The sequence below is a fragment of the Lynx rufus genome, unplaced genomic scaffold (assembly GCF_022079265.1).
Source record: "Lynx rufus isolate CCGP_SWC_20201006 ecotype Redwood Valley unplaced genomic scaffold, mLynRuf1.p SCAF_9, whole genome shotgun sequence".
In the NCBI taxonomy this organism is placed as follows: domain Eukaryota; kingdom Metazoa; phylum Chordata; class Mammalia; order Carnivora; family Felidae; genus Lynx; species Lynx rufus.
In genome coordinates this window covers 21,245,765-21,272,235 of record NW_025814897.1, presented here as the reverse complement: position 1 = coordinate 21,272,235, position 26,471 = coordinate 21,245,765, and the positions used below count along the sequence as shown (strand labels likewise).

The following is a 26,471-nucleotide window of genomic DNA, read 5'->3' as shown; positions in this document are numbered from 1 at the left end:
TACTGCACTGCATTTGGCCTGAGGGAGGGCTCTACACAAATGTGGATTTGTTAAATGAATGGAAAATATGACTACCGCCATGTTTCCTCTACTTGATGAAAGCTCTTTAAAAGACAAGAGCTCTATCATTGAAGGTTCATCCCAAGAGTCAGAATATTAATCTGCTCCCAGTATCCTGGAGATACTTAATTGGTACCAAATAACTGACCGATATGAGGATACTGAGGTTCTGCCTCACCAACCACAACAAAAACTCATCTGGGATTCAGAACTTCATCTGTACTGTACAATTCTGTACTGTCAGTCCCCAACAGAGTCTTTCTTCATCCTTACACTCCAAAACCTACTTTACTTTTACTCTTGGAAAACGCTTTGCCACCACTTAGTCTAGCATAATGGAGTAATGAGCTTGTAAAGTCTGATACAAAGCATACAGATATGGGAGACTGATTTGCTTAGGATTAGGAAAATTTCACATAGAAAATTATATTTTAACTAAATGTTTGATGATAAGAATGAATTTGACCAGCTGAAGACTCTGGAAGGAGCACATGTGATAGAAAGAATAAAAGGCACAGAGCTTAAGACATGTGAGTAGGAAAAATGTTCTCCCTTTCAAAAACATGAATCATCTTATCACCCTCACATGAGGCCCCAAACACTGGTTCAGTCTGGCAGATTCCCTGACTGCACTCTGATGCCAGAAAGAAGCAAGAGGAGAGACTTGCCTTTGCCTCTGCCCCCTTCCCTCCCAATCTCCCCTCTCATCCCATCTCCCCCTTCCTTCCCATCACCCCCTTCTCATCCCATCACCCCCTTCTTTCTCATCACCCTCTTCCATTGCCATTACACCATTTCCTTCCTATCATCCCCTCTCTTCCCTCTTCCCCTTCCCTTCCCATCATCCCCTTCTCTTCCAATCATTTTCTTTCCTTTCTTCAAATTATTGTTTGTATTAGAAAGGCACATTTCACATGCTAAACTCAGTAGGTAAAAAAACAAAAGAATGTTAGCAAAGAGAGCTAAAGTCACAGCCTTTTGGTAAGCAGAGAATCCAAAAGCAGACAGCAGTAGCAGCTTGGACTTTTTGCATTGACCCCTGGCTGTGCTGCAGATTTCAAAGACCAACTCAAATTTCTGATACTGAAAACAACAGGATTAGTCACCCTTTCACAGATTCTCCCTGTCTAGCCTCTTCACATTCTCTAGCCTCTCATCCACTGCCCCACCTCCCAGCCAATGGACTGTTTCTAGATCCAAGACTGATAGGCTTTGTAGGTTATCTCTGATTCACCCATAACAAGCCTGCCTCAGGTCTCATCCAGAGAAGCCCTTTTCCTTGACACAGCATCTTTACATTCCAGAAGTCACAGAACTCACCTGGAGCAATGTGGTTGAAGCCCCCCCCCCCACTATTTCAAAAACTCCTAGACCATCAAATGGCAGCGTATCTGATGCAGGCATTTGAGAGAATAATTGGATAATCATGCCAAGATGAGGGAGTGCTAGAGTAAGGGAAAAGGGAAAAGAAGGAGAGGATGTGGGAGGAGGAAAATAGGAAAAGAAAACAGAATGAGGAACAGCAGAACTAGGCTTTCTTGCAAAATGGGAAGAGATAATCCTTTGTAGGCAGCATAATTTATTAGTTATGTGGCTTTGAACAATCCACTTTATGACTTCAAACCTTAGCTTCTTTAAAAAAAATTGTTTTAATGTTTATTTTTGAGGGAGGGCGGAGACAGAAAGAGAGAGAGAGAGAGAGAGAGAATCCCAAGCAGTTCTCTCACTGTCAGTGCAGAGCTTGATGCAGGGCTCGAACCCACAAACCACGAGATCATGACCTGAGCTGAAATCCAAGAGCCGAACACTTCACCGACAGCCACCCACGTGCTCCAAACCTTAGCTTCTTTATCTATCCAAGGGCCATTGATAACATCTGTGTCCTAGCAATGTGGTGCTATTGAAGTGTAGTCACTAATCTCTCTCATTGCTCAGGAAGGAAGGCTACCTGTTGTAGTACCTTCCTCAGAGAATATTTTACTTCTTTATTTCTCAAGCTGTAAATCAAGGGGTTCAGCATAGGGGTGACCAAGTTATTCAGGACCTGAAGAGTTGCATTGAGCCAGGGATTGGGGGTGGGCTGCAGGTAGATGAGGACCACTGGCATAAAGGAGAGGAGGATGGCAGTAAGGTGGGCACTGCAGGTGGAGAAGGCACGGCGTCTGCCTTCAGTAGAGCGGATCTGCAGGATGGAGCAGACAATGCGGCTGTAGGAGGTGAGGATGAGAAGGAAGCAGCTGAGGGGCATGAGGCCCACGCTGACGAACCCCACCATCTCCAGGGCTGAGGTGTCAGCACAAGCCAGCTTCAGCAACACCGGGATATCACAGAAGTAATAGTCCACCTCATTGGGGCCACAGTAAGGCAACTGGAAGGTGAGGGTGGTTAGAAAGGTGGCCTGAATGCAGCCAAAAAAAGAGGTCCCCACGGCCAGGATGGCACACACCCTGTGGCTCATGATTACTGTGTAGCGGAGAGGGTAACAGATGGCGACAAAGCGGTCGTAGGCCATCACCGTGTACAGGAAGCACTCGGTACAGCCCAGGAAGTGGTAGAAGAAGAGCTGGGACACGCAGCCCGCATAGGAGATGGCCCGGCTGTTCCCCGAGAGGTAGAAGAGCATCTTGGGGGAGCTCACAGAAGGGAAAAATATGTCACACACAGACAGTTGACACAGGAAGAAGTACATGGGGATGTGAAGCCGAGTGGAGGAGACAATCGCCAGTAGGATGAGCAGGTTCCCCATAAGAGTGAAGACATAGCAGCCCAAAAACAGGACAAAGAGCGTAGTCTCCAGATCCTCCGTGTGTGGGATGCCCAGCAGGATGAACTTGGTCACCACTGAAGCATTCCCCATCTTCATCAGATGTTGGACTTCAAAACAGAACATAGGTGTCCAAAGTGTGAACGCTGATGTAAAACTGAGAATCTCTCCAACGGATGGACGTGTAGGTTTCATGTTTTAACAATCAACAGTAAACCTTATGTAAGGGCATTTCTACATCAAAAGATAAAATAAAAATTTTTTTACTGTATTCTGAAAACTTTGGTTTGGGCCAAGTTAGATTCAGTTCACTATATTCTATCTTCCCCAGAGACTACAATTAAGAACTCTGGAGGGACACCTGGCTGGCTCAGTCAGAAGAGCAGGCAAGTCTTGGTCTCAGGATTGAGACTTTAAGCCCCATGTTGGGTCTAGAGGTTTCTAAAATAAATAAAACTTAAAAAAAACCACCAGACAAGACACAAAATGTATTTACCTAAAAACTTTTGAACATAAACAGAAGGAAGCAGGTTGTGAAAAGGAAGTAAAACCTGGAGGAGAGGCCCCCACAGCTGTGCTTCCACTTTTTCCTTCTTTCTCTTGTGCTTTTGAGCTGAGAGGGGTCACTATTGCAGAATTGTGCGGTGGCTCCTCTGGATGCTGAAACTCCAATAGAAAACCCATCTCTTTGACAGGACAACTTGATCAAGGGCGCTTCCCAATCAAAGACCATGAAGAATTAACTGGTGTCCACCCCCCTTTTTTTTTCCAGCCCTGCCCCAAAGAAATTCTGAAATTATGTGGCAGCAGTATGAGCAGTAAACATTTGCAGACAAATTCCAACTTATGGACAGAGGATTCTCACACTGAGGAGACAGGAGAGAATATTTGTGTGAAAACACACCGGGCTCTATATTTGCCATGTAGTTTGAATGTTTGTTGTACTTTAATAAAGCCATGAACTTAAGGAAAGAAAGAGAGAGAAAGAAAATTACCCAAAACCAACATGTAGTTACAATGCTAGATGCAGAGAAAAATGAAGACTCCAAAGAAAGAGTCAGTGACATCATGAAAAAAAAAAATCACCTGTGTTTACCAGAAACTTGTTTCTCGTTACTCACTCTAGACATACTAGAAGATGGTCTGTGTGAAATTCTGACTTATTTGGATTCCGTCCTTGAAGAAGTTTCATCATAGCCTCGCCCTGGAAATATTTCCTCTTTTGGTCAATGAAGACTCAAGAGTTCTCTGACTGTGACCACGCGCAGTGATTAATATGCCACTCCATATTTAATGGCCACTAACTTGCCATTAAATATCCCATTCCAGGGATAATTTACTATCCCTAAGACAACAAATCTATGATCCTCTTGTTTTCTCAGTCCTTTTCAAGTAAGAGTCATCTTCAAGAATCAAAAACCTAACAACTCCCAACAACTGGATCCCAACACTTCGGTGAATAAGAAGCGAAAGATGTCTGTGAGATGAGAAGAAATCTGAACACGCACCCTGTTTACAGGGAACACGGTGGAATTTTCTGTAGTACAATAACAAGATAACCCAAGTCACACTCTCTGGTTCCCAGAAGAACACAAAGTACCCCAGCCACAGGAACTGAGATTTAGGTGTTTATAAAATAAGGTACCAAGATCATATACCCTCAAGACTTGAACACATTCATTCCCTCTGGGTCATCTCCTTCAGATCCCTTTGGACATTTCTCATGATTCACAGTGGTAGTTCTGAGGGAACAATTAGATTAAAATTAACCACATTTACCCCCAAGACAAAATAATTATAGATGTTTTGAAATGGAAAACATCTACATCTCTTTCAAGTCTGCTGGCCTGGAGAATGGACTCCAATCTTGACTTCAAGGCTTCAGGCTGAGTACTTTTTTTTGCCTCCTTTACTTGCCTGTCTTTACATGTGGTAATATTGCAACACCTTATTTTCAAGGATGCAAACATTTTTAAGACTATGTAGATATTTACAATGAGTATCACTGTTGCAGACAGGATATAATCAATAATAAGGAATTATTTAATTATCATCTTATGTGGTTTTTTCTAGCAAATGCACCTTACAAAAAAAAACATTAATAAGCTAAGTACTTTCAAAGGAAGATTATAAATCGGTAAAGTGTCTTTAAACCATCTTGTATGAAAAAGATTTAATAAAAATAACAGTAATATACATTGAGCATTTGGCAGGTACTATGCTAATTTATTATTATTTTTTGTTCTTTTATGTTTAAATTTAGGTCTCAAAACAATTTTATTAAATAGGAGAGGAAATAAAAGCACTGGGAGTTTTAGAACTTGATCGTATAGCTGCAAAGTGAGCTGAGGTTAAATCTCAGATCTTTTCCAGATCTGATTCCAGACCAAAGCTTCAAACTTTTCCACTATGAAAGCTCCTGGGACGTTTTGCATACAAAAGCAGAGACATGACACTTATTTTCAAATTCATGAGCAGCTGCTAATTAGAATTATTACATGCTTTTTCGCGGTGAATAACTAGTAAAAAAAATGGAACTAATAAAAAGTTAGATTTCGTTTCAGTGTAGAAAGAAAAAAATTAATGGGATAAAATAACTTGTGAAGGATTGAGTTTCTATCACTATAAGGGTTTAAGTATGAGTAAGAGGGCATGCTTACAGGGCAGAGGAGGCCTTTGAGCACAACTGGTCTGGGCTCAAATGCAAAGTTAGGTGGAGACACACACACACACACACAAACACACGCATGCATGCATGCTTGTGTAGAAACACACACACACAGCAATATAAAGGAATATTACTCAGCAATATAAAGGATGAGATCTTGTCATTTAGGACAACACAGATAGACCTGGAGGGTATTATGCTAAGTGAAATAAGTCAGACAGAGAAAAACAAATACTATATGATTTCACTCATATGTGGAATCTTAAAAAGAAAAAAATGCAAAAACAAAAAAAAAGCAGAAATAGACCCATAAATACAGAGAACAAACTGATAGTTGCTGGAGGGGAGGAGGCAGGGGATGTGAAAAATGAGCGAAAGGGAGACGGAGGTACAGGCATCCACTTATGAAATGAATAAATCACAGAAATGAAAGATCCAGTATAGGGAATATAGTCAATGGTATTGTCGCAGTGTTTTATGGCAAGACATGGTAGTTACACTTGTGGTGAGCTTTGCATAATGTATAGAGTTGTCAGACCACTGCGTTCTACACCGAAGACTAATGTAATGTGTGTCAACTATACTTAAATAAAAATAATAAAAATACATAAAAGGGGGAAAATCAAAGACCAAATTTTTAAAAAAAGAGTATAATGTATCTCTACTGCTGGAAGCAATAACCAAGGCTTTACATTTAAATATTTAATGCCCTTTCTTCTTAAGTTTAAATAGCAAAGAATTTCCTCTATGCCAGTAGGTGGAATTATTTGGGTATGGTGGCCAGACGGGGTTGTTTCGGCCCCAGACATCATTCTACCACATGATTTGCCATGTTGACCCATTTGATGTCAAATCTACTTAATTTTTTTGAGTCTCTAAGGCTGCATACTTAAATTCATGAATAATTAGACTTGCTTTAGGGGCTCCTTGATTGTTGACAGGTTAATGACACAAAAAATCAGGTATTTTCAGGTTACCATATCTGTGCTGGGATTTGCCACAGAAGAATCTCAGGACTAGTATTTCTTAGTTTTTTTTTATTATTATTACGTTTCTTTATTTTTGAGAAGCAGAGAGAGAGACAGAGCATGGGTGGGGGAGGGGCAGAGAGCAAGGGGGACACAGAATCTGAAGTAGGCTCCAGGCTCTGAGCGGTCAGCACAGAGCCCGATGTGGGACTTAAACTCACGAACCGTGAGATCGTGACCTGAGCCAAAGTTGGACGCTCAACCGACTGAGCCACCCAGGTACCCCAGGACTAGTATTTCTTAGTCCTTGTACAGAAACAACTAGGGATGCTACAAGTTATCTTAGAGATCCTTAGAGAATTCTCCAAAGTTACACCTCATTGATTTAAACTGAAACCAGAAAGCCACATATATCACTTGAAGGGGTTAATGGGTGAAGACCTACGTTGGATAAATATTAGTTTTCACATGAATATTTTATAGGGGGAAAGTAATTACCAAGAAAATTATCAAGACCCTCTAGGTAGCAGGCATTCTGCTATTTGGAGATATGGCACTGAACTGCATGAACAGGGGTCTACCTTGATGGAGATTACAGTCTAGTGTGAACTTGGACAATACACAGATCATTGCAAACTAATTAACGGATGCCAAAGCAGAGGATATTGGATTGGGGACAATAACAACACCCACATGGGCCTGTAACTCGGATTTAACGTTCTGTGCTTTTCCACGGTTAATAACCAGTAAAAAAAGAAAAAATGGAACTAATAAAAAGTTAGATTTCCCTTCAGCATAAAAAGAAAAAATGTTTCTTACTTATGAAAGAGAGAAAAAAAGTTTCTTAAGTTTCTTAAGTATGAAGTAGAGGAAATAACTCAGAAAAAGAAAGTACGGGGTAGGATATAGTGGGAAAGAGGTTTTCCCAGATTAGAGGTGTGCAAAAACTAGAGATTACAGTCATTACATTGCTATGATTTTTATATTTTTGACTGCATAGAAGAAAAGGATATGGCTAAGCACTTCTGGAAGATACTTTCATTATGGTTGCAAACGGAGTTTTTATCAGTTTACCGAAGACAAGGGGAGGAGGTGATGGTAGTGGCATTAGTGGGTTCATGTATCCAGGTCATCCTTAGTACTTCTAATCTGTGTCTCAGTGATACTCATGGGAGAAAAATCCAGAGAGCAGTGACATCAAAAGGCCATAGGAGTAAGAAATAATGTGAATAGAATCCCACTAACTGAGGATGTGTATTGACAAATGGGCTGAAATTAAACATATTGATTCATACAATGTAACAGACAATGACTGAGACTAATAAATGATCCTCATGTTATTTCTAATCACAAGAATATTCTTCTCTCTAGTATTTTCTTCAGTGCGACATTGACATCTTTATTCCTCAGGCTGTAGATCAGAGGATTCAACATAGGCACAACAATAGTATAAAACACAGAAGACACTTTTCCTCGGTCTAGGGAGCTCACAGATGATGGCTGCAGGTACAGGAACGCAGCGGATCCAAAGAAAACGGCAACAGCTGAGATGTGGGAGCTGCAGGTGCTGAAGGCTTTGCACCTACCTTCGGTGGAGCGGATGCGGAGGATGCTGGCCATGATGAAGATGTAGGAGCTAAGAATCATGAGGCTGGGGGCGAGGATATTAATTGCACTAAAGACTAGAATCAGTAATTCATTGACGTGGGTGCTAGAACAGGAGAGCTTTAAGAGGGAAAGAAGATCACAGAAATAATGGTTGATCACAGCAAATTTGCAGAAGTGAACCCTAAACAAGCAGCCTGTATGAACAAATGCACAAACCAGGGCTATAATATACACTCCCCAAATCAGGGAGAAACAAGCCTGATGGGACATGTTGATATTATAAAGCAGGGGGCTACAGATAGCAACATAGCGGTCGTATGCCATTGCAGCTAACATGTAACACTCTGAGATAGCAAAAACAAGGAAGAAATAGAGCTGAGTTATGCATTCAGAGTAGGAGATGGTGTTCATCTCTGTCACAAAGTTCACTAGCATTTTGGGGGTAATGACAGTGGAATGGCAGAGATCAATGAAGGACAAATTACTGAGGAAGTAGTACATGGGGGTGTGTAGGTGAGCACTGAGCCCTATCAGTGTGATCATGACCAAGTTCCCCACCACTGTGACCACATAGACTCCTAGGAAGAGAAAGAAAAGGGGCAGCTGGAGTTCTGGCTGTTGTGTTAGCCCAGTGAGGATAAACGCAGTCACTGTGGAAAGATTTTCTGCTGCCATGTTCCCGTGAGTGGTTTCTGAAGGGGACAGAGAAAAATATGGTTGTTGGGAAAACTTCATTATTCTCTATTTAGAGTAGGATGCCCCATGTAGATGATTCTTGTTTTAGATATCCTCTTGGTCTATATGGTTATTTAACTCTAGGTCAACTTACATAAGTGAAATTCATCATGATTTAATATTTATTAAGCCTCATTTTCAAATATAATAAATGTATTTATATAAAAATAACCATGTTTATAAATCATTAAAAATTGCCAAGTGTTTCCCATTTTGAACATTTCAACAATAATCAAGCCAATATTTCTCAGTTGAGGCTCAGAAACCTAAATATTTAGAGAAGCGAGCGTAGATGAGTAGAACTGGCCTCATGACACCTTGAGGAGACCAAATACTCTAAGCGTTAATAGCCTGCAATTAATTTCTGGCAGAAATGAATGAGATCTTATGATTTTCAGATCTTTACATTTTAAAAATAATTATCAGGAAATCTGAATCTCTACATAAAGTCTTCAGATGTTTAAATACTATTATTCAGATGAAACAACACCTACAGCTATCATTGTACAAATCTACCAAGTGGATTGGCCCACCATTAGTGGCTTTGTGGTCCTGGACCAAGTACTTCTGCCTTTGCTTGAAAGAAAGCAGTATGAGTAGTGGTTAAAAGGCAGGCCTTAAATTCAGATTCTGATACCGTCATTTAGTTAGTAGCTGATACCCTTGGAACAAGTCAATCAATCTCTTTGTGTCTTGCCTTCTAAATCTATAAAAGAGAAATAACAATGTTATCCACTTTGTCATAAAATTGGGAGAGATTTATCAATCAGAAAGTGAAAATAATCAATTACTGTGTTGTTTTTCATGATTAACAGTTTATCATTTGCAAAATAAGCTGTAACTTACTTCAAATTACAGAAACAGAAATGTTAGTATCTCAGTCCTTCTTTCTGTTCCTTCATCTTTGATACAAAGCAGAGGCATAAAATTAGAAAACAGAATTACAAACGTCCTCCCTATTCAGTTAAATGGCAAAAAAGATTATTTTACGATTACGTGCACCAAAGTAAACATTTCAAATGGGTTAGAGTTGAATTTATGTAAATATAGAAAATACAAAAAAATCTAAAAATTTCTATCTCACTTCTGCTCCAATATAAACCTGCAATCAGATCTGAGCACAAAGACTAAAACAACAGAAAGAAGGGACTGAAGAAAATCTTTTAGATCATGGAGTAGTTTTAGATTTTTTTTAAAAAGGATATATATGTATGTATATATATATATACACAAGAATAATAACAAAAACAAAAGATATAAACAACAAAAAACTAACCATAAAAATTGTTTACTTGTACTTCATCAAAATTAGGAGGGCACCTGTTGGGAGAAGCACTGGGTATTGTATGGAAACCAATTTGGCAATAAATTTCATATTAATAAAAATAAAAATGACCATTAAGAAAATGAAAAGCGGGAAGACTGGGTGGCTCAGCGTCCGAATTCGGCTCAAGTCATGAACCCATGGTTCATGGGTTGAAGCCCTGTGTCATTCTCTGTGCTGACAGCTTGGAGTCCAGAGCCTGCTCTGGATTCTGTGTCTCCCTGTCTCTCTGTCCCTCCCCCACTTGTGCTCTCTCTCTCTTTCTCTCTCTCTTTTTCTCTCTCTCTCAAAAATAAATAAATAAACATTAAAAAAAAAAGAGGAAAAGAAAAGAAAATGAACAGTTAATCCCAAAGCACAAGCTTTAAGTTGGTGGGGCTCGAACTCACCAATAGTGAGATCATGACTTGAGCCAAAATCGAGAGTCGGTTGCTTAACCAACTGAGCCACTCAGGTATTCCAATATTTGCAATTTTAATGTAAATACAAGCAACTTTTAGAAGTTTAAAATATATGAACAGATTCCTCACAAAAATGCATTTGAATAGTCAAGAAGTATATGAAAATATACTCAATATCCTTAGTCACCAAGGACATGAAAATTTAAAACTAAATGAGACACGTCTATACACCTACATTGGATTGGGTGATGAACAACCACAAATACCCTGGCAATACCAGATGCTGGTGAGCAGCAACTGGACTGATACAAAACTGGTGGGATACTAATATGGTTCAGCCACTTTGGGGAAGAAGTTGGCAATTTCTTGTAGATTGAAATAGACAATCCAACAATTAAAGTAAGTCCACATTAAAACAGATCTAGGGATGACAAGTGTGGAGCCTGCTTGGGATTCTCTCTCCCTCTATGCCCCTCCCCTGCTCTCACACACACTCTCTCAGGCTCTCTCTCTCTCAAAATAAATAACTAAACTTAAAAAAAAAAAAAGGTGTGCTCCCAACAATAGATAATAGCAAGTGGTCACGATATATATATATATAACTATAATATAATATAATATAAATATATTATATTTATTAGATATATAATATAATTACATATAAATATATATACATATATAAATATAAAAATTATATATAAATATATTTATAAATATATATAAATGTAAATAATTATATATAATTATATATAATATAACATAAATGTATATATAATATAAAAATATAAATATATTTATTTTATATATATATATATATATATATATATATATATATATATATGTAAAATCAGGGGTGCCTGGGTGGCTCTCTTGTTAAGCGTCAGATTTCATCCAGGTTATGATCTCGCAGTTCCTGGTTGGAGTCCTGTGTCAGGCTCTGTGCTGACAGCTCAGAGCCTGGAGCCTCTTTCAGATTCTGTGTTTCCTTCTCTCTCTGTCCCTCCCCTACTCATGTTCTGTCTCTGTCTCTGTCTCTGTCTCTGTCTCTCTCTCTCTCTCAAAAATAAACATTAAAATAAGTAAAAAAATTAAAACAGATCTATTTAATCCAGTAATTCATTTATCCAAAACAAATGTAAGCATTTATATCTACAACAATTTGTACAAAAATGTGCATGCCAGCTTTGTTCATAACAACACCAAATTGGAAACAACTCAAATATATGTTCATCAACTGATGAATAGATGGATGAGTTGTAAAATACATTGCATATATACATACACACACACACATATACATACATATATATATATACACACACACATACACACACACACACACACACATATATATATATATATATATACACACACACGTATATGTATACATACATACAGAGAATGGAATAGTACTCAGGTTTTCTTTGTGTGAGAATTTTTAGCAAAGGATTGGATTCATTTAATAGATACCACCTATTTTTTCTTTCTTCTGAGTTTTCCTAAAATGAAATTTCAACGCATTCATCCACTTTGAAAATGATCAAATGTGTGGTATTGGGTTTTTCATGATGATTTCTTTAACATTGAAAAATATTTTTGATTATGCAGAGATTTCTGCTTATTCATTTCTAAAATCAGCAAAGTATGGTATTTCTCTTTTTCCTTGATTTCTCATTCTAGAAGTTTTTCAATTTTATGAATTGATTTCAGTAAATCAACTTTTGGCTATGTTGATTTTATAAAATATATGTCTATTTTCTATTTAGTTTACTTTCTAATAACTATTTTTTTTATTCTTTGTTAATTTCTTCAGCATGATTTCCTGTTCTTTTCCTAACTTCTTAAAATGGAAGCTTAAATCAGTATCTTCAGCTTTTTTTTTTCTAGTGTGTACATATAAGTTATACATTTCTCTCTAAACTCCACTGAATCTCACATGTTTTGATACATCAAATGTACAATATCATTTACTTTAAAATATAATTTCTGTTTCATTATTTTTACTGCTCCATGGATTATGTGGAAGTGAATTGTTACCTTTCCAGAAGTTGGGCTTTTTTCTTTTTTTTTTTTTAGGTAGTCCTGTTTTTAGATGTTTGCCTTAATTTCATTATGTCTGATGAACATACTGTGAATTATCTAAATTATTGAAAATTGCTTAGAATTCTTTATAATGAAGTATAAGGTCAGTTATTATAAGTATTGCCAGTGCATCTTAAGGCATGTTGTTTGTTTTTGAGGGTCTTGTGCTATATATTATTACAATTATTGAAATAAATCACATATTGAAATAATACACAGTCACTTATTAACAATGTTGTTTAGATTTTGCATATGCATAATGATTTTTTTTGTCTGTTATTCTAATGGTTATTGGGATTAGGTATGTCAGTGTCTCCTACCAAATTTCAGATTGTCTCTTTATCCCTTTAGTTGTTCAAGCCTTAAATTAAACCTTTTATTGTTATGGAATGGCCCCTTTTAAATTTAGTAATGTGTTCTGGTTATAGTCTCCTTTGTCTGATATTAATACATCATCATGAAATTTATTTTTGGCTAGTGTTTGCAAAGCCTTTAATTGTCCATCTATTTAATATTTCTGCATATTTTTTGAAAGAGGCAACAAGTGAAACAATTATTTTAAAATAGCATCGCATAAAATAACAACAGGTAAACATCAAATACATCAAATCTAAGAAAATTTGTGCAATGTTTATACACTAAAACTTATAACTAATTCTGAGAGAAACTAGAAAAAACCTTAATAAGGAGAGAAACTTGCCATATGCATGGATTAAAAAACTGAATAGTGTAAAGATATCCCTCTCAAGTATAGGGATAGTTTCAACATATTTCATTTCCTAGATATAATTTCCTTTTTTAATGTTTACTTGTATATTTTTGAGAGAGAAAGTGCGAGAGAAAGAGAGGGAGACAGAGGATCCAAAGCAGGTTCTGCACTGTCAGCGCAGAGCCCAACGTGGGGCTGAAACTCACAAACAGTGAGATCATGACCTGAGCCGAAGTTGGCTGCTTAACTGACTGAGCCACCCAGGCACTCTTTCTAGATAGAACTTCTAAACAGATAATCAGTATATTAACACACCTGTAGGGTCCTGAAGGGATCATTTGGCTACTTCTGGTCATCTCATGGATTTATGGAAATACCAACTTAGTATCATATCAGAGGAGAATCATGATATTGATTCTCAAAAGGTTTTAAATATTGTACTATAGAAACTCAAGCACATTTTCCTGTGCTAGACTTCATTCTCTATATCCCTTTCTCCTTATATCTGTTTTTACTTAATTTATACATATTGGATCAGTAAATGCCTTTCTTTCTAGAATCCTATTTGTCCAAGTCAGAAGAATTTTATGTCAGTTGTTCAATATGAACACAGACGCAATTTATTGTTATTTCATATAGGCAGGTGGCACAGGTAATAATACTAATAAGCTGTAGGTAATACAGAATTCCATGGGCTGGTTGCTTTACAGACTGTGCTAGACTTCAGCCAGATGTAGAAGACCATATCTGAACACAGAGTGGTCAAGGATTCCTCAATATGGTTGATCGAGGTTATCTAGGGAAATTACAGTATTTACAAAAATGATGACTGTAAACATAATTATAATGAAAAACAGAATTTCTTGAATCACCCTCCCTGTGCTGTTGGTCTGTTCCTGAGCAATAACGTAATGTCTGCAGAATATCTCCGGTAAAGTTTTTTTTCTTTTCCATTTTTTTCTGAAGGTTACCTCCAGAGTTCTAAATAATGTGTTCATATTGCTATTTCTAGAATTATCAACTTTGAACATTAAACAAACTTTCCATGTCATAGGTAAAATTGCTTTTTATTAAAAAGTTATAGTGGTAACCATCACCTTCCCTCTCATTCCGATATCTAGTAGTTGGATTCTATTTTTGATATTTTCTTAATCACTTTTGCATATTTAAAAATATTCTCAAAACTCCTTTATTCATAACTTTCAAAATTCTCTCAACTCATCTGGAGAGAGTTTGTTTGTTTAATATAAAATTTCCACCCCTATTCTAGACATTGTGAATCAGAATCTCTGAGGGTGAGAAAGTTTATAGAACTGAACTTTCTAAAAATAAAATTAAAAGAAAACAAACAAAACTATCAGAGTAATTCTGGTGATTGTTGGGGAATAATTGGATTAAGAAATTAAAGTCAGTCTATTGGTTCAAATGGAGAGCTTCTCTCTTTCTTTGGTTTAATTGAGCAAAAATTACTGAGAGACAACAGAGTGCCCGACACTGGGCTGAGGTATAGAGATATGAAAAGTAAAATGACATACTCCTTGCTCTAATAGAATTTAAAATCTAATTCCTATTTTGTTACATATTTTTCAATACCTTCTAAAGATTAAGATGTAAATGTTGTGATCATCTAACTTAGGGATTAAATGAATTTGGGAGGAATAGCCTAATAATCAATAGTGAAGTTGACTTTTAAAACAACCCAACAGGGGCGCCTGGGTGGCGCAGTCGGTTAGGCATCCAACTTCAGCCAGGTCACGATCTCGCGGTCTGTGAGTTCGAGCCCCGCGTCAGGCTCTGGGCTGATGGCTCAGAGCCTGGAGCCTGTTTCCGATTCTGTGTCTCCTTCTCTCTCTGCCCCTCCCCCGTTCATGCTCTGTCTCTCTCTGTCCCAAAAATAAATAAACGTTGAAAAAAAAAAATTTAAAAACAACCCAACAGACCTGTGCTAATAGCTAGAGAAAATATTGTGTAGAGATGTGATTTTAAGGAGGCCTAATATTCCTTATAATTAGACATAATGTGGCAATAAAATCAGAGTGAAGTCAGAGAGAAATAAAAATTTTGGATGGTTTCCTTAACTGATTCAGAGTTATGAACCTAAATGTATTTGAGTTTTTATTTATTTAAAAATGTATTTTCTAATCATTTCTCAGCCTTTTGACTAAGATCAAGTGTAAAAATGTATTTTCTATAATTTGGCATAACCTAATGTCCATAGGATCAATATAAGGCTCTGAAAAACATCTTTGCTTGTGAAAAAACCTATGGCCCCTATAAACATAAAGACAAATTAAGCATATAGGGGTCCCTGTCTATTACATTCAAGTTTGGTCATTAAAAATTCAGCATATATGGTAATGGCAATAAAAAGTCCGGCCAGAGCCAGTTTAGAATATAAATCATGTAACATCAAAGAATGAGATAAGGTCACTGAACATCATAAATATTGAAGGCTTTTCCTTCTACCATTTACTTACTTGGACTGTAGTAGTCATGGTGGGGAGTACAGTTGTAAAAAGCATTGTGGAATCAAACTCTGTGGAGTTTTCCTTTTGTGAGTTCAGCTTGGTTTGAGAAATTGCCACTCCCTCGTCGTATGGTGTAAATCGTACCATCAACAATACCATCATATAACTATAACTTCTGCCCTAAAGGACTACCAGGAAAATGAACCCAGACACTGAAAATAGTTCAAGCAGTCATACAAAGACAGATACCATATGTTTTCACTCTTACGTGGTTCCTGAGAAACTTAAAAGAAGACCATGGGGGAGGGGAAGGGGAAAAAAAGTTACAGAAAGGGAAAGAGGCAAACCATAAGAGACTCTTAAAAACTGAGAATAAACTGAGGGTTGATGGGGGGGTGGGAGGGAGGGGAAAGTGGGTGATGGGCATTGAGGAGGGCACCTGTTGGGATGAGCACTGGGTGTTGTGTGGAAACCAATTTGGCAGTAAATTTCATATTAAAAAAAAAGAAAATAGTTAAAGCAAACAAGTTAGAACTTGGTGGAGAAAATAATTGTTAACTTCTAACGTAAGTTAAAAAAAAATTCTTCCTGTACACGGTATGTGGTTTGAATGTAATTCTTATGAAACATAAAATAAGCATATTCCTTATTAAATCAGTAAAGCCCATAGAATAGTGGGTGAAAGAAATGGGAATGGGAGATTTTGATTTCATTTATAAAAATGCTAGACTATGATGATGAATAATCCACATAAGATCGATAATATAGCTTCCCCCCAACTCAAGCGCTGAAGAATTGGAATATCATGAAATGATCACAATGGTGAAGTATTGTTTTTTAGCCCTCAGGATAGTGGGGGCAGCTTAGGACATACAGAGCCTCTTAGCTGGTCACCAACAGCCACAAACTATCTCATCCCCTTACCCCATTATGCCACATCAATGTTAAATATTCCAGGTGTGCCATGAGGCTAGGAAGCACTGTGCTACACTTATATCCATTTATATCCATAGTTCTGTATTAGTTATGGATTTTTTTTTTTGAGGAGGAGGGGCATTGACACTATAGAAAGCATGCAGAAGTATCAAGAGTTTGGAAAATATTTGAATGTAATGGGATAACTTGCATTATCAAACAGGAAGAGAGTTCATTGTGTGTATGTGCTGGAAACATTCATGAATATATACACCCTTTAACCAATGTAAGGAAAAATATTCTAACATTTATTAGAAATGGAATGAGCTATTTATTGTTAGTGATAAAATACACTCAACCATAAACCAGTTGATAATCCACATTCAGGGACACTGGAGAAAAGATGTCCTTAATTGAATTTAGGATTAAGTACAAAAATCCACACTCTTGCCCTTCTCCACCCTTAGTTTTTGTATCGTCTTCCTCCACCACAAAACATTTGGCTTCTGTCAGCTCCTGGAATATGGGATGTTTTCTCAACTGTCTACCTTTTTTTATTTGCTATTTTTTCACATGAAATGGCTTTACCAATTCTTTGTCTCTCTGTTGTCTGTTAAATATCATTTTCCTTTTCAAATCTCATTTAAATTGAAGAAACTTTTGAAACATTATCCAATTCCTTGTAATTGATCAGACCTTTCAACTGCATTCTCAGAAAACTGTCATTTCTAAACAGCACATTTTCAGACTTGAACTACCCTAGAAGTCAGATGATGGACCAAATCAGACCTCTTCTCCTCTGTGTCCCAAGTGTGTAGCACAATGTTTGGGACCTTAAGGAGAATTGCCAGAAGTATTTTATAGATCAATCAATCAATAAATGTATTGAGGAATATTTGCCTGAATTCCAAGGTAATTACTTCCAGACTTAATCATCTCAAATCACAAAGGTGAGATGAGCACAGTCACCTCTCTTCTTCCTAGAAACCTCAATTCCAAATTGTATTTCTACATGCTCTCAGAGCAGAAAACACTCATGCTGGTACTGGGGACGCAACACTCCGCTATCTTTAGTGCCAAGACGGCAGGCACAGCCACTGGTCCCTGAGCCACTTTTTGAGCAGGTCTGTGACACAGGCCAGCGTCTCCAATTGTAGGTCTCCAGTTTGTGTTTCTCCAGCTTCAGAGTAGCAAACCCCTTACCTTCACAGTTCCCTGATCACTTCTGATCGCTGCTCTCTGAAAATTGGTCCTGGATTTAGGCATGCCAGGCACCAAATAACGTGGGGACAAATACTCTTGAGGATTTCCATGTCTCAGGCAACCAACTCTTGAGAAAAGAAGCAATTGCAGTTGGCATTTCCCAGTTGTGTAATTTTTTCCTTCTAGAGAGATTCTTTTTCAATTCTGAACTTACCAATTAGTGATGAAGATTTGCTCACAGGAGCACCTTAGGATTTTTTTTTTAATGCAGAGAGTGATCCAGCAGGATCAGATTATGCATTTCTTACAAATTCTTAGCCAGTGCTTTTGGTTCACAGTCCACACTGTGAATAGCAGGTTTTGGAGGGTCAGGGCATATCCTGCCAAGGTGTCTTATGTGGAATAGGGTTACTAATTTTAAAATAATGGATTAAACCATTTATTTCCTCGCACAAAATATGTGTAATTTATTTTATGCATAAGTAGGTAATATACTTACTTGATTCAAAAGTAAAACCTGTGTATAATTGAATTTTGAAGTTATGGGACAAGAACCCTGAATATTGATATAATATTTGCCTTTTTGAGGTCCCTGTTACTAATAATTCCATTTGCTAAATTGTGTATTTAAAGACAGTACAGTAAAACCTTGGATTGCAAGTAACTTGTTCTGTGAGTGTTCCACAAGATGAGCAAACATTTCTGAAAAATTTTAACTTGGTAAATTATCCATGTCTTGCAATACAAGTAGTACATGAGGTCGAATGTCACGTGATCACAACTGAGCCCATGGTTCTTGAAATTCGCTTTGATATACAAGCACTTTGGATTATAAGCACGTTTCTGAAACAAATTATGTTCTCAAACCAAGGTTTTACTGTATTTTATTATCAGGCATCTATGTTTCATATTCCTTTCCTTTATTATATATTTTCAGACTTTTTTTCATTAATAGGAATATTTGAAAGCATTCCAATCTGAATCAAGGTAAATTGGATGCTCACATCAGGGAAACTCTTATAAAATATGGTTAAATATATCAGGTTCAATTCTCTTTAAAGAAGTTTAAGGTTGGTTGCATCTTAGTGTTTCTCAATTTTCGAATTTTAGATGCACATTTTAAAACATCAAAAAAAAGTTTTATTAATCTCAATACCAAGGGTGTACTCCACAGCAATTAAATCAAAATTTTAAAGTCCAAGGTCAGATATCAATATTTGTTAAAAAGCTTCTCAAAATTTAGTGTGCATGAGAATAATCTAGGGATCTCATTCAAATGCAGATTCTGAATTAGTAAATCTAGTGTATGGCTAGAGATTGTGAATTTTTAACAAATTCTCAGGCTATTCCAATGCTGTTGGCCTATGGATCACATTGAGGAACAAGATGTTAGATGATCTCTTGTTTTGAATCCCTTCCACTATAATTCTTTCAAATTCAAGCAAGGTCCCACATGTCCATGCATTACAAAGCTTTTCATCTTTGGAATAGCAGTGGCTGCAGGATTCTGGAATGTTTATGGTAGAATACTATGTGTCGGGAAAGCAACCTTACAAGTGAACAGACTAAGATGTGTCCTGAACGAAAGAAGTGGGAAGGGAGTTGGAACTTGGTTAAAGTCAGAAAAGGGAAGGGTAGGAACAGACCTTTCCATAAATGATTGCACAATAATGAAAATATTAAATTCATAGTAGCTATAGTGTTCATTGTGTCAGTGTATATGTACAGATTCAGGAGAGAATATATAAAGAGAAACAAGGAGACAGAAATTTGAATGTTACCAAGACTTACGTGTCCCAGTTGCGTCGCTATGAATTGTTACTTAGGTTTAGTGAGCTTAATCTTGAGAGTTCAACAATCGTCATCCTTCCATTTAGTAATCCAAATTAGAAATTTGTATCCATTCTCACAGTTTCCTGTAACTTCAACTCACCTCGGTTCAGCCATGTCTGAACAATCCACTTTTCAAAAATCTCTTGAGACTTTCCTTCCTTTCTAGCTCCAATGTCACTGCATGAAGTGTCCTGTTTAGAACAATCAAATGGCTGCTGATGGGTCTTGATTCAGACTTGTTGTCTTTCCATTATCTTCCAACCAGCGTAAGTGTGATACTACTAACATGCTAAGCTAATTCTTTCACTTCCCTGATTAAAAAATGTGTAGCACCTCCCTTCACTAAAATAAGGAGATATGTCTGACAGTGACCCAGAGGTGATTCATGAACTGTCCTCTGTAACTTTTCTCTTTTCATAGCTTTGCCACATCACCCCAAATGTAACATGATTTTCTGGGTCCGCAGAGGCTTTTCCCTTCTTAGCGATGAGACCATTACCTTTCACATGGTCTGTATTTCATATAGAAGCTTAAGCCCAGGTAATTCAAAGGTCTACCAACCAGGACTCTTTTTGTTTGTCCTATGTGAGTCTTTCTGTGTCTGTTGGACAGAACACTGGACTAGGAATCACACCTAATGTGTGTGGTGCACTTGTAGCCTTTTTCCCTTGCTTCATACAACTGATGAAAATTAAGTCAAATAGTAAATATGACGGCTTTTTGAAAATAAATGTTTGCAATCAGTGAGTGGATACATAATGGGTACAAGAGTGGTAAGATATTTATTTTTGTCCTATATTTGGAAACTATGTGTAAATACTGCAACTTTTTATATCAGGTGAATAACAGCACATTATCCTCAGGACATTGATCTGACAATACTGATGTGGATGGTGTGAACCAGGAAGAGACAAAAGACAACAGTTTAGACTATTATGTAAATGTATAGTTACAAGATCTTAAATGCCCCAAAACAGAAGAACAAAATATGAAAGGAAAGAAGAGTTGTCTCAAAGAGACAATTGTCATGAAATGGCAACTCTTTCTAAATTATTGGGGAAAAGAACATGAACCACAAGAAAATGATACAACTGAGCAGGACAAAACTGGTTGTTTTCAAGTATAATAACGTGAAACTCTGTAAAGAGATTCCACAATGAGTCTCCATGTTTGCTCTGTTTTGGCTTTGATCTGTACAGGTTTGAAAGATTTTTATTATTTTCTTTGTATCACATGAAATAAAAGTGCAGTTCACGTTGAAATTATTTATACGAAAGCATCAGTCACATAGGGAACTGGAAATGATATACATGTAGAAAGAAATTCTCAAGGATGTCCCAGACTTATCCACCATCATCCGGGGCCAAAGTACCACTTTGAATAAAATTGTGGGCCATGGAGTCAATTTTGTAGAAAGATCGTTATTATGTTTAGGACCAGGGCACCTACAAACCAAATAAGGTTCTATATCCTCATCTTTCAAAGGAAAATAGCACATTCTGTGACAGAATAAATATTAAATAAAGTTATTTACTTAAAATGCTTGACACAATACTTCAAATTTCATAGGATGTCATAACATATGCTATAATTATTATCTTCATCATCATCATCATCGTTATTATTGTTGTGTGTATTATTATTAAACATAAACCTGAGGCTCTTTTCATACTCAAGAGTCTTTGATTTCATTCTTAGTATTTCTCCACACATAATCACTGTAATAAGGTTCAAAGGAGTGGCCTAGAGGGGAATTTAGGAATTGTGTTCTTTGGGGAAGTGTCATTGGATTTCCAAAAATGTGTACAATAAACCTAACACATTACATATCTCAGCAAATCTGAAAGACCTGCTTCTGATATGACATTATGATATTGATTCTATTCATGAACATTTTCTACTGCCCAGAATTTTCTTCAGGGCATATTTGACATCCTTATTCCGCAGACTATAGATCAGGGGGTTCAGCATAGGCACAATGGTGGTATAAAACACAGAGGACACTCTCCCTTGGTCCATGGAGCTCACAGACGATGGCTGCAGGTACATGAACGCAGCAGATCCAAAGAAAACGGCAACAGCGGAGATGTGGGAGCTGCAGGTCCTGAAGGCTTTGCACCTGCCCTTGGTGGAGCGGATGCGGAGGATGCTGGCAATGATGAAGATGTAGGAGGCAAGGATGGTGAAGGCAGGAGTCAGAATGTTAAATGCACTCACGACTAGGACCAATAATTCATTGATGAAGATGCTGGAACAGGATATCTCCAGGAGTGGAAAGAGATCACAGAAATAATGGTTAATCACATTGCGCTGGCAGAAAAGGAGCCTCATCATAAACAGCGTATGGATTGTAGATCCAACGATGCCCAAAACATAAACTCCCACTGTGAGCCGGAAGCACATGTGTGAAGACATGACGACATTGTAAAGCAAGGGGTTGCAGATGGCAGCATAGCGGTCATAAGCCATTGCAGCTAACATGTGACACTCTGAGATAGCAAAAACGAGGAAGAAATAGAGCTGAGTCATGCATGCTGAGTAGGAAATTATGTTCTTCTCAGTCACAAAGTTCGCCAGCATTTTGGGGGTAATGAGAGTGGAATGGCAGAGATCAATGAAGGACAGATTACTGAGGAAATAGTACATGGGGGTGTGCAGGTGAGCACTGAGCCCTATCAGTGTGATCATGGCCAGGTTCCCCACCACCGTGACCACATAGACTCCTAGGAAGAGGATGAGAAGAGGCAGCTGAAGTTCTGGTTTCTCTGTTAGTCCAGCGAGGATGAACTCAGTCACTGTGGAATTATTTCCAGAGTCCCTTATCTTTGCAGCAGGTTCTGATTCTAAAAGAGAAAAAAATGAATATTCCTCTGTATGTGTATTTGTGTGTACACATATATGTTTGTGTGAGTATATGTGACGAGAAGAATAATTCCATGAAGATCATTATTCCTGATGAGAAGAGATTCACAATTCAGGGATCTATTGAGTCTTTCCTGCTGATCAATCAGTGATTCTGGTTGAACTGGAGAAGTAATTACAGATTTCAAGAACCTTATAAATTAGAAATTTCATAACCTTTTTGCGGCACCTGAGTGGTTCTGTCAGTTAAGCATCTGACTCTTGATTTCGACTCAGGTCATGATCTCACAGTTCCTGGGTTTGAGCCCTGCATCAGACTCTGCACTGAGAGTTTGGAGTCTGTTTGGGATTCTCTCTGTCTCTCCCTGTCTCTCTCTCTCTCTCTCTCTCTCTCTCTGCCCCTGCAGCTCTCTCTTTCTCTCAAAATGAAAAAATAAACTTAAAAAAAAAAGATATCTCATAACTTTTTAAGAGAAAGCACCAATTTCCAGACTTTTAAAGTCAGTCAGAAGGGACATTACTACTGTTATTTGTGTGGCCTCTTTCTTCCTCCCATGTTCTATATGTATATATTAATATCATGCTAGTCAAATGGCAAACAGTTTTGATTTATTCAGAATAAACAATAGTAGCATGTGCTTTCTATAATGAATAAACATAGGATTCAAAAGTCTGCAAAAAGTAATTATGTTAGTCTGAGCTTTTTTCCTTACTGTATCTCATCTCAAAATAGCTGAAGGATGGCCAATTACTGATATCTTTCCACTGGAGAATCTCTGCTTTATATGCACCAGCTCTCATCCCTCAGGCCCATCACCCCAAGAGCAGAAACATTACTGCTTGGCAGACATCATGCTTGTAACTCAACGGCTTTTCCCAGAACAAAGAGCCATTCTTCCTTATTCTAATTTGGTTAACCCCAGGCTAGCACATAATGGCTTAAATGTAGGTCATGTTGTCCACCAATATGACCAGGGGTGGATATGATTGGTCTAAGCAACTTGGATTTCCTGCTTGAAGTGGTGGAGGTCAGAAAATTATTTATATTCTCAAAATATGAGAAGGGATTTTGAAGACAAACTGTAGGTGTTACTCTCCTGGTCTTGTTTTATAATCCTGTATTTTGTGTGTGGTTTTTACAGAGTTCCAAGACAGTGAAGATATGGATCACTAGTGCATGCACAAATACAATTAGAACTTGTAGGTTATGTTCAATGCTAATCTAGAGTGTGATGTGTTGTTTTTTGTTTTTTTTTTAAAGACCAATGTACCTTGAGTTTCGACTTGGAAAGAAAATGAGTACATTCTAGAAAATGTAAATTCATATTCTTAATATTCAAGCAATTGTTAGATTAGTGTTTTTAGGTTAGGGTCAAATACTTTATGTGATATAGAAAAATTGGACAACTTCAGAAAACATGATCTAGAGATTTTTCATTTTAAGAGTGGGCAAATAACCAAAGATATTTTGCTGGCAAAGCAAAAATTCATGGGGCATGTGACAACATGACATGTTCAACATTGTCATCTGTTCAATGTGTCACTGTTCAACAAATTGCTTTATTTAAGAAGTACTGGAAAGGTGTCTGGGTGGCTCAGTCAGTTAAGCATCCAACTCTTGACTTTGGCTCAGGTCCTCAGCTCATGGTCTGGGCTGGACATGGAGCCTGCTTGAAATCTCTCCCTCCCTCTACCCCTCCCCACCTTAAAAAAATAGAAGAAGAAGAAGAAGAAGAAGGAGGAGAAGAAGAAGAAGTAGAAGAAGAAAAAGGAGGAGAAGGAGAAGGAGAAGGAGAAGGAGTACTGTACTCATTGCCTATGTCTCCAAGAGAGTGAAATAAAGCTAACTACTTGAAACTCTGGAGAGAAATCTTTGGTTTCACAACAAAGATGAACAGTCTCAGAAAGATCCTTGATCTTACAGTCAGAAATGTTTGAGCACAGCCTGAATAACCACTTTCCAAGCTGATATTGTTCAAGGACACAAGCACGTAATGGGTGATGGGATTAAATCATCCTTATCACCTCATCTAGTTTCACTGGTTCATGATTCGCTAATTCTAGCGGGTCTTGATAATTAAGTTAGACCAGAATGCATTGAAATCTCAACTCAACCCCATACTTGCTGTGCAACCTTGGGATAATTACATCCAATCTCCAGACCTCTGAAAAACAAAAAATGCTATCATCTGTCTCCAATGAAAACTAAATTAAATGATGCCCACAAGGTGCTAAGCACAGTTCATGGTTCTTGGTAAGAACTTAATAATGTCAATGTTAATTTAATTTTAATCTTCTGAATTTGCTCTGTTTTATATTTTATTTGACCAGCATTTTCTTTCCTTATTGATGGCCAGAGTTAATTTTTTTTTCCTTAGCACATCTTCTTGTCCCTCCTTCCTACACTGACACATACAAAATAAAGAGAGTTGATATTTTGCACTGAATACTAACTTCCTATCATCAATCTTTTTCATAGTCTTCACATAAAGTCCAAACTAATTTCCTTGCCATTCAAAGATTTATATCATCTGGTAACAAAAAGAAAATTTTTCTTTTTCATTTCCCGGCAAGTATTACATGATTTAACCATTTCACAAAGAGCATTTTGTTGGCTCTCATCATATTCTTTTAGCTTTTTATTTTTTCATTTATTCCCTGTGCCCTGTGAAATCTATTTAATAGTTAGGGCCCTTTAGTTAAGGGCTTTCATAGTGAAAGCTCCAATTAATAAGACCCTTTTCTGCATGTTCATGAAGATGTTTCTTATGTTTACATTTAGCATGTATATAATTCTGCATTAATTATTATGAGTTATGTACTGGTTCTTTTCAACTAAGCTATAAATGCAACATAGTACTTGCCACATACAGCAAATATCAGTAAATACGTGTTTTTAATAAAAGTGTTAAAAGGATGTTAGACATAACCTAACATAGACTCAATATAAGTGAACAGTCTTCACACTGCCTGGTGTGAATAAAAAAAAGTGTTCGCCATAATTCTATTCAGTAGGGGACAAGGAGATGATAAGTCTACCTTTTTGTTCACCTGATAATGTGAATATTAGAGTAATTAACAGGTAGAAATAAAGAATGAGTGCGCTGGGAGGGTGCTAGAGTAGAGAACTCTAAAACTTTTAAAGTCAAGGACTGGGACATACTCAGACATACCCCTCTTGCCCCCCAGAACTGCAGCCATGTATAATTCTGTCCTCCATTTTTCTGAATGGAAAAATGATCTGATGATGCTGGTAGATAATTCTGAGTACTAACCTGGCAGGACACCTTGGTGCTGAGGGGGCCTTAGACTAAAAGTCTTCATGGCAATAATTTGGGGTCACTGATCCTGATCTGTAATGTAGCTGATGGCCTTCTGCAAAGGTTGGTTGAGATGGTATGATGATTTTATACACTGGGCAGTGATGCCAAGAGTCTGATTAGGAACAAGGAATGATAATGGGCTCCCACTAGAATTTCATCCCATGGGTATCAACCTTTGGGAAAAGAAACACTCAGAATTTCCCTTTTCCCCTATTGGTTCTCAAGTGTTTGATAGTGTCACAAAGGTGAGAATCATTGTTCTTGTTAAATTATGGATTGAAAACAAGGAAGTATTAGATTTTGTTAGAGCTTGAGTGAATATCATGCCAAGCTATTTAAAAGGTCAAGAATTCATGTAACTTTTAAAACATACTCTAAAGAAATTTTCTGAACTGATTTCTGACAAGGGATAAATAGAAAATCAGGGAAAACACTTTTGTATGTAAGATTTGAAAGTTTTTGTGTTCATTGACCTCTACTAACTGTATTTAGATATCATAATGTGCTCATAGAATGGTATTACTTGGAATATTTCAACTTGGGGGCTG

The 26,471-nt window shown here is 37.4% G+C and overlaps 3 protein-coding genes across 3 annotated transcripts; all 3 read right to left on the bottom strand.

The window, feature by feature from the left end:
* Positions 1-1,984: 1,984 nt before the first annotated feature.
* On the bottom strand, positions 1,985-2,923 carry LOC124506392 (olfactory receptor 149-like). The gene has a single exon (XM_047072443.1). It carries the CDS (start codon positions 2,921-2,923, stop codon positions 1,985-1,987), a length of 939 nt encoding a protein of 312 aa, XP_046928399.1.
* A 4,884-nt stretch (positions 2,924-7,807) lies between these two features.
* On the bottom strand, positions 7,808-8,803 carry LOC124505354 (olfactory receptor 8G1-like). Its single transcript, XM_047071295.1, has one exon. It carries the CDS (start codon positions 8,801-8,803, stop codon positions 7,808-7,810), a length of 996 nt encoding a protein of 331 aa, XP_046927251.1.
* A 12,819-nt stretch (positions 8,804-21,622) lies between these two features.
* Positions 21,623-25,924, bottom strand: LOC124505880 (putative olfactory receptor 8G2). The gene is made up of 2 exons (XM_047071946.1): positions 25,876-25,924; positions 21,623-22,581 (listed from the first exon to the last, which is right to left on the bottom strand). The coding sequence occupies exons 1-2, from the start codon at positions 25,922-25,924 to the stop codon at positions 21,623-21,625; spliced, it is 1,008 nt and encodes a 335-aa protein (XP_046927902.1).
* Positions 25,925-26,471: the final 547 nt, after the last annotated feature.